The 13,541-nt window shown below is 65.2% G+C and overlaps 3 protein-coding genes across 3 annotated transcripts; 1 reads left to right on the top strand and 2 right to left on the bottom strand.

The window, feature by feature from the left end:
- Positions 1–1,999: 1,999 nt before the first annotated feature.
- Positions 2,000–3,237, bottom strand: MNEG_6854 (hypothetical protein; the record flags this gene model as incomplete). Its single annotated transcript, XM_014044674.1, has 4 exons — positions 2,000–2,297; positions 2,515–2,616; positions 2,791–2,854; positions 3,008–3,237. Coding segments are annotated over 4 exons (694 nt in total), but the record flags the coding sequence as incomplete, so codon positions are not given.
- A 4,317-nt stretch (positions 3,238–7,554) lies between these two features.
- On the bottom strand, positions 7,555–9,504 carry MNEG_6853 (hypothetical protein; the record flags this gene model as incomplete). Its single annotated transcript, XM_014044673.1, has 3 exons — positions 7,555–7,791; positions 8,083–8,180; positions 9,453–9,504. 3 exons carry the CDS (start codon positions 9,502–9,504, stop codon positions 7,555–7,557), a joined length of 387 nt encoding a protein of 128 aa, XP_013900127.1.
- A 711-nt stretch (positions 9,505–10,215) lies between these two features.
- Positions 10,216–13,007, top strand: MNEG_6852 (Uncharacterized protein; the record flags this gene model as incomplete). The annotated part of the gene is made up of 7 exons (XM_014044672.1): positions 10,216–10,421; positions 10,774–10,924; positions 11,178–11,413; positions 11,605–11,677; positions 11,901–12,074; positions 12,282–12,371; positions 12,678–13,007. 7 exons carry the CDS (start codon positions 10,216–10,218, stop codon positions 13,005–13,007), a joined length of 1,260 nt encoding a protein of 419 aa, XP_013900126.1.
- Positions 13,008–13,541: the final 534 nt, after the last annotated feature.

Genomic DNA, 13,541 nt, shown 5'->3' with positions numbered 1-13,541 from the left:
GAGCGGTGGGCTGGCGTGTGGGGACGTGATGATGTCACTTCGGGGCGTGCTGCTGTCAGCGCCAGTCAACTCGTTAGACAGCCCCTTCGCATCAGCTGACAGCCAAAAGCTGTCGTGGGCCGGCGACCCCGACGACTGACGCGCAACACGGGGCCGCGCCACGTCCGTCCCGCGCCTGCGCCCGCGGTGGCGGCGGCAAAATTTTCATCTCCCAAGAGCAACAACGTTTGGCTCTGGCGGCGCGCCTGGGCCCAGAGCCGGCGGGCCGCGTCGCGGCCTGTTCCCAGCAGCCTGTGGCGTTTGACGTCAGCCGTGTGATCCGACGCCCCCTTGGCACGTTTTCCCGCCCCAACCCAGGCTCTATTCCTGCTGCATCCAGGCCAGGCGTTTGGTCGCGTCCTTTGCCCACAACGGTGCAGCCCCGTGCCGCGTGTGCCGAGCGCGCCGCACGCAGCCCCCTCGGCGGCCCGCCGCCCCGCTTTCCAGGCTGCCGCCCAGGGCGCCCCCAGGCAACCCCCCCGCCCCGCACGCTCGCGCCGAGACCGCCACCCCCCACCCTGCGGCCGAGCGGGGCGCGCGCGCGCGCGGGCGGCCCGCCGCCGCCGGCGCCCGCGGCCGCGGAGCTCAGGCATTCCATATCAATTGCCGCCTGCGATAATTGAACGCGCCCCAACGGCCGCGCGCCAACAAGAACTGCGAACTGTCTGCGCCCAAGGGTTTGATCCACGGCTCTGCAGGCGTCCGCCACTGTTTTGCCGCTCCCCTCCCCCCCCCTCCCCTGCTGCAGGGGGCGCCCCGCCCCAGTGCACGTGCTTGCTCGTGTGCGGGAAGTCGCAGTGTCGGCGGCCCGCCCATGCGTGCGGGGCCGTGCGACCCTCCCCCCCCCCCTCACAGCCTTCCCACCAACCGGCGCTCTCGCCACGTGGCCGAGGCTCCGTTGGCCTGCCGGCTCGCGCCGCCCAGCCCGGCACCCACCCCAAGCCCGGCCAGAGGCGCGTGCCCTTCTCGGCCCCACCTCGCAACCCACAGCCGTGCAGCCGGCCGCCTTGCTGCCGCCGCCGGCCCTCGCCGCGCCGCCTCTCGCCGCCGCCGCCCAAACACCCACGCCGCGCGGGCCTCGCCCGCACCCCTCAGGTGCTGCTGTGCCCTCGCCCCGCACTGCTGTTCTCACGATTTTGCAACGGACGAAATCGCAGCACGGAGCCGATGTGCGGCGCTTGCCCTGTCCATTGCCCGAGCGGCGCCCCGTCCGTTGGCCGGCTGCCCAAGCCGGGCTGTCCTGCATGGTCTGACACCCCGCCCGCCGTCGCGGCTGCCGTTTGGGCTGCATGTTAGCGGCTCCGGCCATCAGCCGTGCTCTATGCTCCAACCCACTCCCTGATGGTATAACACTCAAAGCCACACGCGCGCCCTCATCGCTGGGCCGCACAGATTGCCGAATCAGCCAGGGTTTCCATGGGGTGCAAATGGCGTCGGATTCATCGGGATTTAACCTGCACGCATGCGCACATCCGTTCATTGTTGTAACTTTCTTTATGCAGTCATCCTCAACGCTCTAGTTGCAAGGGAGAGCACGTAGATGTAGCGAGCGACTGCAGCCAGCGAGCGGAGGGGAGACACTCTTGGCGCTCATGTGCGTGACGTGGGGGGTTTGACTCCAATTCACCTGCATGCGCATGTCCAACCCCACAGTGATTCACACCACAAATGTGAATTGATGCATGTTTACAGCAGCTGCAGAGGGCTCCCAGCAGCACAGCCAATGAAATTGGCAGCAATTTGCCCCACAACCACTTGAAACCGGCAGCCTTGCGCCGGCTCCACGCGTGCAGCGCACAACGCCGTTGGTGGGCCGCAACGTTGCGCTTGGTTGATGGATAGCCGAGCGTGCAGCAGATGTCGCACAAGAGCCGTCCCCTAGAGGACTGATGACAACGCTCTGGCCTGTACGGAGGCCGTCAAGCTTGCGTGAGCGCGGTCAGCAGCTGCCTGAGCTCACCGTTCTCGACCCGCTGCGCCCCCTCCCTAAGCTCCTGTAGCGTGAACGGCTCTGGGGTGGCCATTCCCTGGTGCCCCTGCTGCCCGCGGGTGCCAGGCATCTTGCGCAGCGCAGTCAGCACCGTCGCTGCGAGCGCCATGGCGTCGATGCACGGGTGCGCTGCGGTCAGCATGCGACTGTCGATGTCCGTCGGCATGAACACGTCTGTCCACTCGCGCACAGGCTCCTTTTGTTTTACGGCGGCGCCGTAGTCACCCAGGTAGCTGCTGCCCTCAGAGTCCAGGAACACGTTGGAGGGCTGCAGGCATGGCATGCACAGAAACCATAGAAAGGCCAGAGGTGTGTGGGTAAGATTGCATGGGGGCCAACGATGTAGAGGGGAGGTACCTACTTGTTCTTAACAGGGTGGCAATCAACACACACCTAAACGCCCTGGGGTATGTAACACGTACTGTGCACCTGACATCAAAGGGGCTGCCTGCATGCGTGCAACTAAAGGACGACACTGCCCGCACCTTCACGTCGCTGTGCACAAGCCCGGCACTGTGCAATGCCTTGAGCGCCAGCGCCATGCGCTGGGCGAGCTTGAGGGCGGGTAGCTCATCCAGGTGTGACACCTGCATTCACACCCACAGCCGCGCACATGCACGCTCAAAACACTGCTGATAATGGCTGTGAAAAAAAGGAACAACTGTGTCCCCGCCAACTGTTCTTGTTAGCGGGCACCTAGCAAAAAGCAATCCTATAGCCCGAATGTTGCTGCAATGGCAACGCTTTATGCACATGCTTACCTGCTGCAGTGACATTACGTAGGCAGGCATCAGGATGCCATGACGAACCTCCCTGCCATCGCCGCTGGATGGCAAAGTAATCAGCTTGAGCGGCCCCACAAGGCACTCAGCCCCAAGCTGCCTGCTGGCTGATTCCCAGGCTGCAAACTCCCGTGCTGCCATGTGTGCACCCGGCGGCATCTTGAACACACGAGGGACACCCTGCTCGCACGCATACATGAGCACGCTGCGGCTTGCGCCAGCTGCGACAGGCCCGTTCAAGGTGATGCCCTCAGAGCATTCCAGCGCCGCGCGCGTCCGAGTGTGGGGCAGCCTGGCGGCCTCGTCGTACAGCTTCGCGGCACCTTGAGGGGTGATTGAAATTGCCATCTGGGGTGCAAAGTACCGCACCAGGTAGTCCAGGACATTGTCCTTGGGGTTGACAGCAGCCTGGCGCAGCAGCTGCATAAAGCGCTCGCCTCCAGATGCTGCGATACGGGCAGAGTGGTCGGGGCGCATGTATCATCAGTGCGATTTGCACGCCTCTACGTAGGTGCGCCACTGCTGGCTAGGCAGGGCTACCTGGGCTTGCTTGTAAGGTGCACAAGGTGCCAAGGCCTGAAACGCTTCCTAGGCTCACCTGCCTGCCGTCTACGGGACCAGGCATGCTGGCAAGTACAGGGGCTCGAGGCTGCACTACTGCTAGCCAAGGCAGATGTTGCAAAGTTGCGGTGTCAAACCGCCAGCCAGCCTCGTTAACCCGCAAGTATGCATGCGCGGTGCGCCTGCAAGCCTCACCTGCCCGTGCTCCTGCAGCACCTGAGTGTCGTCGTTACAGCAAGGAGCGGGATGTCGACACCATGCATGCGGCGAAACACAGCATGGGAATTCGAGGCCAACTTAGGATGGTGCATAGATTGTAGCACACCCGGAGGGGAAGCATGTATGGAGGAGAGCGGCATGCGAGAGGGGTGAACGGCACCAGCGGCATAAGAGCGGTGTCGGCTGTCAAGTGCGTGTGAACACACGGCACCCTCTCGGCACCACAGCGGCACCACTGAAACTGCCTCTAACTGCCACTTAGCACCCTCAAGTACTTTTGGATACATGAGGCACACTGTGCAGCTGCTGCACCGCGTCAGCGTCTTACACAAGGGCCGACCCACCTTGCACAGCTGCCTGGATGGCGGCCTGCCTGTAGGGCTCTGGCAGGGCCAGCAGACCAGCAGCCCAATCCTCGGTCCTCTGGAAGATGATATATGCCGCAACACCGCAAAAGCGAATATCATCGTCGCCTGGGAATAGCGCAGGCAATGCCTGCAACAGCTGCTGTCTTGAAGTCGGCGCATCCATGGGGTCTGAGGCCTGCCTGCGCACACAGCGCAGAGGTATGTGAGCATGTGTATGTGGAGGCAGCACAAACATGCATGAACGATTGACCTGGCATTGTACCCAGCATGGCGATGAAGCCAGCGTCATGTTGAATGCCACCACACTGCACCTCTGCGCACAAGCAGGCACTGAGTGCAGCCCAGGTGCAAGTGCCTGCTCACCCAAACTCGCCGCTGGGGGTGAAACCGGCACAGTTTCTGCTATTGTGATGATAGTACTTAGACCTTCAAGTGCGGAGGAAGTGACTAACCTCAGCGAAGGGGCTGCTGCAGTGCGGTCGAATGATCGAAGTGTCTGGGGAAGAGTTTGTGTGCACTGGCAGATTTCGGAGAAGAGAATCAGGTGGGATGAGTGCAAGGCAGCTGCTTCAGCTGCAGCTGCTGCAACTGTAGGCGCTTTTTACTTCAGACGAATTGTACTCAGGAAGCGGGGGTTGAGCAGAATACAAAGCCTCACTGTCATGGCTGTATACAACGTCTCGCCCGGCCAGCGCCCCTGGGTCGTGGGCGCCCGGCTCGGGCTGCACAGCGTTCGCTTGTGCCGCGGACCGGCTGGGTCAGCGGTCGTAGGTGGCAAGCAGGTCACCGGCGGGGTGGCGCGTGCTGGGGTCTGCCGCTGCCGTGTGTCTACACTTGGACAGGTGCTGGCGTGCACCTTGAAGTGCGCTCTGGCTAAGCTGCTGTCCACAGTGAGTCCTGTGCGACCCAGTGCGGCTTGCTCGCTTGGCTGGCCGGGCCAACCCTCGCCCAATCCTACTCTGTGCTTGGCCTTGGTGGCGACATTGCTGAACAGTGATAGGACCAGACTGTTACTCCTTGAACCGCACGATATGTCAAAGCCAAGACAAGCCGCGCGCGGCTGGGCCAAAAGCAGGGCAAACATGGGAAAAGGGGCACTTGCCCTGGCAGCTTCTGCTGCCAGGGGGGCACAGGTCAGCTGCGGGTACCAGGGGCGGCTTGCATAGCTTCGGATTGCAGCCAGCAACCGGGGGCAAGGCACCAAGTCTCCTTTGTCGTCAACAATTTGCGATTGCTGTGATTTCAATGGAGCCGAGCCCTAAACTGCAGTCGCATTGCGTCTTGGTGAGGTGCTCGCGCGCCGCTTGTACGGCGCATACAGAACTGGTGCCCGCTCGCCTGCAGTGCCCGTTACGAAGATGCGGAGAGGGTATCTATGCCGCGCAGCTGTCGAAATGGATGCCTCTAGCCTGTCACCAGGCCCGACCCGTAACCGCGGCTCCGGGGATAAGTCCTCGTAGCCGCCGCCCTTGGCCGCCATCCCACCTCGCTGCGCCCCAGATAGAAGCTGCAGCGGGCAGCAGATCTGCCAGCGGCTCCTTGCCATTTCGACCGCCCCCCACACGCGGCCTGCAGCGGGCAAACCGCCAGCAAGCAACCTGGGGCTGCCAAGGAGTTAGCCCCTGCCTTCGGTCGGCTCGCCCTGCTGCACCTTGCCGCCGCGTCATTCAGTGAGAACCCTGCCAGCTGCATGCCGCCCCACTGCGTGCTGCCGGAGGCGGCCGGTCTTCCCGGGGCTGGCCACGTCCTGTTTTGCTGCCCACGCGCCGCTCGTACTATTTCACTTGAGAGCGGCCCACGCAAAACCAAAGCGACATGCCGTTTACCCACGCTGATGGCCGGTGCACCAACACAACTCAATCCAGTGCGGCGCCAGCTTGGGGGCCAGGACAGCGGTGTGCATAGCAGCCACTGCAGCGTGACTAATCGGCTGTGCGAGGCAGTGCAGAGGACAGGGAAGGGACCAAGACGGGGGATGCCTGATTGTTTGTGCACATATATACATGCATGTACGTGTGCGCGGGCGCAGATGGCGCGGCGCAACCGGCAGGTAACCGGGGTTGGCCCAAAGAGCGGAGGCGGCGGCGTCAGCCGGCCGCTTGCCGCGTGCTGTTGGCAAAATGGGGCGCTTGGAATGGACGGCTGCTTGGGTTTGGGTGACTCCGTGCGGGCCTCAATGCAACAATAGCTGACAAGGGGTCCCAAAGCAATCATGATTCAGAATAGACACCAGGCCCCCCCCGACGCCCCTCAAAAAAACGTTGCAATACCCTGCTGATTCGCCAGTATCAAGACGGGCCCCTGGTGCCCAAAATAATCCTGCAAGTGCCAAGCCTTGGCAAAGGCGAGGGGGTGGCGCCAACCATGACCTATCGCACGCCGACGAGCTCCACGTTCGCGCTTCGCCCCCACCACCTCCCTGCGCCCAGGCGCTGGGCGCCGAGGCAGGGAAGACGATGTCGCGAAAAGGCGCGGGTACGCTGACTGGGCAAAGGTGGACAGCCCGATGTCGCGACACCCCAACAACGCGCCAGTTGCAAAACACGCCGCCCGCCCGGCGCGGCGACCGCGGGCGCGCGCGTCCCTCTGCATGGCCCGAAGGATGCGGGCGGGGCGTCGCCGTTATGAACATTCAAAAGCATGGTCTTCACATGCGCCGTCGTTCAACCCCGCTGCTGCTGGTCGCAGCTGGCGACAGACGCCTCGAGGCGGCCGCGGCGGGCCGCGCCTGGGGGCCGCGGCTGCGGCAACGAGAAAAGAGGGCTTTGTGCATGCGTGCGTGCTGACAAGACAGCCCAAAATGCACCCGTGGGCCGCCGCGGTGAGGGCACGCGGGGCATGCCCTAAACGCTGGAGGCCGGACAGCGAAGGCGGGGCGCGCCTGGGCGGCGCGCCGCCGTCGGTGAAATGCGAATGCACGACTACCGGGCGTTGAGGCGAAAGCGCTAAGTGGTCCGCGCAGCGCAGCGGCGGCGGCGGCGGCCTGGAGGCCGTGGGCAGGCGCCGCGCTAGGACGCTGGTGGAGGACGTGTGGGCACATGGATGCAGGATCCAAGGCTCTGGCAGATGCAGGAGTCAATGTTGAGCTTGGGCACCGCGGCCCGCACGCCGCAGAGCGCGGGGGCCGCGGGGCCCCATGGCGGCGGCGGGTTCGAAAGAGGCAGCGCACTGTGCTGGCCGTCCGCCGGCAGCATCAGTTGGCGGCGCCTGAAAACTTTGGCCGGCGGGGCGGCGGCGGCGCGCGGCCGGCGTGCCCCCGCCTGGCGTGATCAATACACTGGAACAGAATTGGAGTGGGGGCGAGGGCGCGGGCGCTGGGCACGGGCCGAGAGGAGGGTGTAGCCAACGACGGCCGAGGGTCGCCCCGGGGCAGCCAAACCGACCAGGATAAAGGGTTGTCGTTTGGAGAGGGGGATGGTGGGGCTCAAGCTGCAAAACACAGTGAACTCGTCGCCCACTTGTGCTCGCCATCGCTGGCGCGGTGCAGCCGGGCACGGCGCCCGGTGGCGGGCGCTGCATGAGTTGCGGCGTGCTGCTGCTGCTGCTGCTGCTGTTGCAGCGGCGGCGGCGGCAGCAACAGCGGCTGCACCAGGCATCAACCGTCCGAGCGGCCCGCCCGCGCCGCCGCCCCTTCCTCGGCGAAGCGGTCCCTGAGGCTGACGATGGATGTGATGAGTCCGTCGGGGCCGAACGTGATCTGATCTAGGCCAACAACCTCAGACACGAGGCCGGAGGGCGGCGGCCCGCCGCGGCGGCCGGGGAGCAGGTGCGCGGCGGTGGCGCGCCACTCGGCGGTGGCGAAGGCGCAAGAGGGGTCGATCCAGACACCGTCCTGCGAGGGTGGGCGGAAACGCAGGGGTAAGTCGCCGCCGGGTCGTCAGGGTGCGCGCGGCGTGCTCGGGCTGCGGAGGGCCCTCAGCTGCAGGCGTGGCGCCCGCCGCGCGGCGGCACGCAGGGGACAGCGGCGAGGCGGCGGCCTGCGCTGAGGGGCCGCTCGCTGTCTGTAGCCGCCCTGGCCCTCACGCGGGCACCGGGGGCGCCGGAACCCGCGCATCAACCTCCCACGCGCACCCAACGACTGCACAAGTGCGCGCGCGCGGCGGGGGCCAGCGCCCACGCTCACCAGGCGGACGCGCAGCAGCGGGTGGGCGGCGCAGCAGTCGGCGATGACGTCAGCGAGGCCGCGCCAGCCGAACGCGTCGGCGGCGCCGCCACGCACGTCTGAGTACGACACCGAGCGGTCGCACAGGGCCGACACCAGCTCAGGGGCGGCTGCCCCCCAGGCATGGAGGTAGTAAAGCTGTGTGTGTGTGTGTGTGTGTGTGTGTGTGTGTGTGTGTGAATGTACATGAGTGCGAGAACAAGAGAGTGTGAGTATAGGGGGAGGGGGGCCGCGTACGCATGGGGATGGATGCTTGAGAGAGGTGGGGCGAGTTGGTAGGCCTGCAAATGTGTTGAATGGGAGCGCCAGCGGCTAGAAGGTGGACCGGGTTTGGGGCCATACACGGGAGGGCTGTAAAGGGCTCCCTGCTGGGCTGCAGGCACGAGCGCCACCCGGGCGTGCGCGCGGCACCAGAAACAGAACCGCCGCGCATGTTCCAGGGGGTGCAACCCTCAGAACATAGTGCCTTTGAGCTGCCAATGCAGCAAGGTGGCGGCAGGGTGCTGCATGCATCAGGCTGTCGCTGCCAGCAATACGGTAGACGGTCGCTGGCGCCGCGCCTACCTCAAGCGTCTGCCGCAGGTGCTCCGGACCCTGACGCCGATCGCTCAGAGACTCAATTGGCGTAGTTCGTGCGCGGCAGCAACGTGCCCTGCCCGTCGCACAGGCAGCCCTGCCAGGACGAGTGCCACGCCGAGCCTGAGCCAGCATGGTGCTGGTCCTCGCGCTGACGAGCATGCCAGTGTGTGTTTATGTGTATGAATTGCAAGCGAGGTGACGAGCGACGATGAGGGTGTCGTCGTCGTGCAGGTTGTCGCCCGGGCGATATTTTGATGCACCCAGCCTCCAGGATCTCAGTATGGGTGCGCGCATGCAAGAATGTAATGCACTTATCCAATGTATCGTGTTGACTGCGTTCCGTGGAGGTATGTGTAAAGGAAAACAGGGGGCCGACCTGCCGCCTGATGACTAGGAGCTCAGAAAGCGCACCTGGGGCACGTGGGCGTAGGGGCCGCCCCACAGCCTCACAAGCTGCATATGGACCAACTTGCTCACTGATAGTTGAAGGTGGCAAGCATGGCCAATCATGGTGGTTGCTCTGCCACAGCAAGCAGCTGCGAGCGCAGCTGTGGTTCGAGTGGCAGCTGGCTTGTCCAATACAGTGCTTTGCCGGCCTGGAGAACATTACGGCGCATGTGATTCGTGGGATAGCATCTGCTTGCACTTGATTGGCCGCATGGACTTACATGAGCGGGCTTCACAGGCCACGAAGCAATGCGTACCTAGCCGGCGGCCCGCCACATGCATGGCTGAACCAGCCTCCCAATTACCTCCCTCGGCAATGCCACGCACGCCACCGCTGCGCTGCATGGGGTAGGCCATGGTCACGTTCTAATGCCTCTCAAGGAGGCAGCTGCATGTACCCCCCCGTCCTCCTGCCCAATCCGACTTTCGCAGCACGCTCGTGTGTGCCAAACTGCGACTGTCATTCTAAAAGGTGGACGCCCTGGAGGCGGTTGGCCCGATCAAACCCACATACAAGGGTGATGCTCATAAGCGCCCCTGAAAAATTCTGCAGGGAATTCCAGCTCGTTGCTTCGTTGTGGTTGTCGGTTGATGGACGCACGTCGCGACGCGTGGTGTACGCTCCGATGCCTCCAGCCTGCGACTCACGGCGATGTGTGGCGGGGCCACCACTGCCTTTGCCGAGGCTTGTCTACCTGCATTTTTGAGGGAGACGGCTTGGCTACTATCCGTCTCCCTTTTGTCCTCGTCGGAAGGCGGTCATCCACCTGTCTAAACTGGAGCTAGACGGACAGCTGAGCTCGATTTGTTGACCGCGCCAGCATGCACCACATCAAGAGGGCTGCATCTAATCGGTCTGATCCAAAGATTCTTATCTTGTGTCAAGCGTTATCCTTTTGCAGCCCTCCGCGGCCCCTTGACCTGTTGTCTCATCGTGGGTCGGGACCACTTCCCCACAGGGCTTCTGCACGCGTCAATACATTCAGAACTGCTTAGAACGTATCCGTCTGGGCATTCTTGCTGGCGTGACTCGCATTACCAGTGCGTTGGCAACCAGCACGCGGCAGCATGATGCTCAACCAGCTTCGTTCCTACAGCGGCAGCCTTCCGGCTCGCCGCAATAATGCGATCGTCCGACCGTCGACCGCTATGGTGGCGCGGCATGCGGAGGTGCCGGCGCGACCGCTGGCGCGCCGCGTTGCCATTGCTGCGCCGGAGCGCGAGGCGGCTTCGTCACCCTTTGGAAACGTCGACAACAATAATGTCAGCCTAAAGTGAGGACTTGGGCGCTAGCTATGGGGATTCTGTGGGCGCCCGCCAGGTCACTGCTGTCTTGCGCGTCATGTGCTACCGCAGCCGCCGTTGGCGGGCGGCACCGCACCAAGTGAAAGCGGCGACGCCATGTGGTCGCGGCCCCAGCAGCCAACGCCCAGGCTGCCCTCAACACGGCCTCTGATCGGCAAACCTTATTCGGGCTTCTGCGGCCAGCGCGGCCGATCCTGCCAGTTTGGAACTATCCGGTTGTGCTGCAGCGGAACCCATGCGCGCGCCCCCTGCATCTCGCCGTTGCGCCCTCTCATCGCGCACGCGCGCGCCGCCCCGGCCCTCCGCCCGCACTATGTGCAGCATGGATTACTCCGAGCTGTTGTCGCCGGTCACCACCTGCCCCCTGGGCTTTGTGGAGGCCATCATGCATGGCAGCGCGTCGCATGGGGAGACCGTCCAGGCCGCGCGCCCGGGCGAGTCGCTGCAGGCGATCATCCCACGGCTGTCTAAGGTGGGGGCACGCGTGCATGTGCACGCGCGCGTGTGCATGCGGCCGCATGCATGCGGCCGCATGCAACCCTGCTCCCTTGCCCACAGGCCGTGCGACGCGCATGCGCCCGCCAGTTTCTCCCTCCTTAACCCCTTGCAGGCGGCCGCCAGCATTGCACCATCGCCCCTGCGCCGCGAGCCTCACACCTCATACGACCGCCGACCTGCCCCCACCTTTCAACGCCCCCGCCCGCGACGCCGCACCTCGCCCCCAGTTCACCGGCCTGCCCGTGGTCGGCGCAAGCGGCAAGGTCGTGGGCGTGATCTCGCGGAAAGACATCATCAAGGTCCGCCAGCAGGGCGGCTCCCTGCAGGAGCGCGTCAAGGCCCACATGACGGCCCCCGCGATCACCGTCACGCCGAGCACGCCGGTCGAGGAGGCGGGCGCGCTGATGCTGCGGGAGCGCATCCGGCGGCTGCCTGTGGTCGACGAGGAGGGGCGGCCGCTGGGGTGAGCGCTGGAGGGTCCCTTTTTGTGTGGGCGCGGCGCGAGCTGGCTCGAATGCGCGTGAGGGCCCGGATACCGACCGATGGTCACGCTGCGGAGCCACGGGGCTTGTGCTCCTACGCTGACCCCCTGGCGGCCTCCCTGACCCGTGCACGGCCCGCGCTCCCGCCCTTCCCCCTTTCCCTCCCCCGCAGCATCGTGTCGCGCTCAGATATCTTTGCGCCGCTGATGCAGGAGCGGTACCGCGCCTACCAGGACAAGGAGGTGGTGAGCGGCACACCCCTCGCTCTTGCGCGCGCGTGGGGCAGGGAGCTGGACGTGAAACCACGCTGGCAGGGCACGGCGCGGGGCAGCCCCGTTGTGTCCTTTGGCCTCGAGGCGCGGCCCAGCGGCCGCTGGCGCAGGGGGGGCCGCGCGGCGCCCGTGGGGCGCGCCGGGGATCGCCGGTCCTCTTGACCCTGACCCTGATCCTCGCCTCCTGTCGCGTCAGGCTGCCGTGGTGACTGGCGCGGGGCTGACGATGAGCTGGGACATCAAATACCTCTACGACGGGGAGTGCAGCATGTGCCTCACACTCAAGGTGTGGGGGGAAATGGGCGGCTGCGGGGGCTTGCCAGGGGGCGGTCGCGGCTGGTCGCGGCTGGTTGCGAGGGAGGGGCCGCGGGTGCGGCAGGCCAAGGGAAAGCAGCGAGAAGGCGGCGGAGGCGGCCATGCGCGGAGGCCTCGGCCGCGGCCCAGGGCCCGGTGCGGGCTCGCGCCCGCGCGTTTGGCGGTGGGCGAGGTTGCATCGTCCGAGGCGCTTCCGACGGTCCTGCGTCCGCCTGTGAGTTTTCCACGCATGCGTGCGTGTGCGCGCCCCTGACCGCCGCAGGGTGTCTTGGAGCGCCAGGACAAGTCGAAGCGCATCCGCTTTGTCGACATTGCGGACATTGACTACGACCCGATGGCCAACATGGGCGTGGTGGGTGCAGCGCCCTCCTTGGCGGGGGATAAGAGGGGAGCGACGTCCAGGCTTGGAACGGCTGTATGGTAGGATGGTTGTTCTGTGCCGCTTGTCAAGGGTTTTTCTACAATCAGCCGCAAGTGCCCCGCATTTTGCCCTATACACAGAGTTCAAAAGCGCCGCCTGCATGAGGCTTGGAGCTGTGTTCCCCGCATCTCCCACCTCCTTGCAACCGGCCTCTCAACCCCGCCTGTCACACACACCCGTTCCCGCCATTGCTGACCCGCTGTCAAACGACCAACCGCCGCCGCCGTCACCCCGCAGGAGTTTGAGGACGCGATGACGACGATCCACGCGATCCGCCCCGACGGCCGCGTGCTGCAGGGCACCGACGCGCTGCGCGGCCTGTTCGGCACCGTCGGCCTCGGCTGGGTCGTCACGCTCATGGAGTCCGCGATCCTGGCCAAGCTTGTGGATCTTATCTATGACTTCCTGTCTGCCAACAGGATCAAGATTGGGGGGGCAATGGACGCCCTGCTGGCTGCCAAGCGCGTGACGATGGCCAAGGCGGGCGTGGAGGTGTGCGGGGACGTGGACGGCGGCTGCGAGATCGAGTGGTCGGATCTGGATGAGGACACGGTGTCGCACGTGTGATCTGGAGGATCTGAGATCTGGGAATGGCGGGCCTCAGTGAAATCCCAGGGGCCCCGGGAGCTGCGCCGCTGCGCACTACGCCCTTGCCGTGGGCGGAGCTCTCGATTCTCGATTCTCGCAGGCGCAGCAGCTGCACAGGCGTGCTGCGGCGGCATGCTACGCCCGCCGCGCAGGGCGCGCGGAGCAACCCTGCTCGAGTGGCGCGCAGCTGTACCCTTGCGCTCCTGGGTTGCCGTCGCCGTGCCGGGTGCCGTGTGCGTGCGGGTCCGGCGCTGCCACTTGGGTTTCGGTCTGTCTCTGACCGGCAGCAATTCAGGGCAGATGATGTCGATCAGGCGCGCAGCACCGTTGTGCACTGGCGTCTGGGCGGCCGCTTTGTCTTTTGGGGCAGTCAGACTTCCGCTGCTGCTGCGGCGGGCGGCGGGCCGGGTCCCGCCTCGCGCCGGCCGGGGAAGCGGGGCGCGCCAGCAGGCGCCGCCGCGCGCAGCTGCGCATGTCCACGTTTGATTGGTCCGGATGTATCAGAAGCCGGTG

This window comes from Monoraphidium neglectum (assembly GCF_000611645.1).
Source record: "Monoraphidium neglectum strain SAG 48.87 unplaced genomic scaffold scaffold01156, whole genome shotgun sequence".
Taxonomy (NCBI): Eukaryota; Viridiplantae; Chlorophyta; class Chlorophyceae; order Sphaeropleales; family Selenastraceae; genus Monoraphidium; species Monoraphidium neglectum.
The sequence above is the reverse complement of the archived record's forward strand: the minus strand, read 5'-3'. Positions and strand labels throughout refer to the sequence as shown.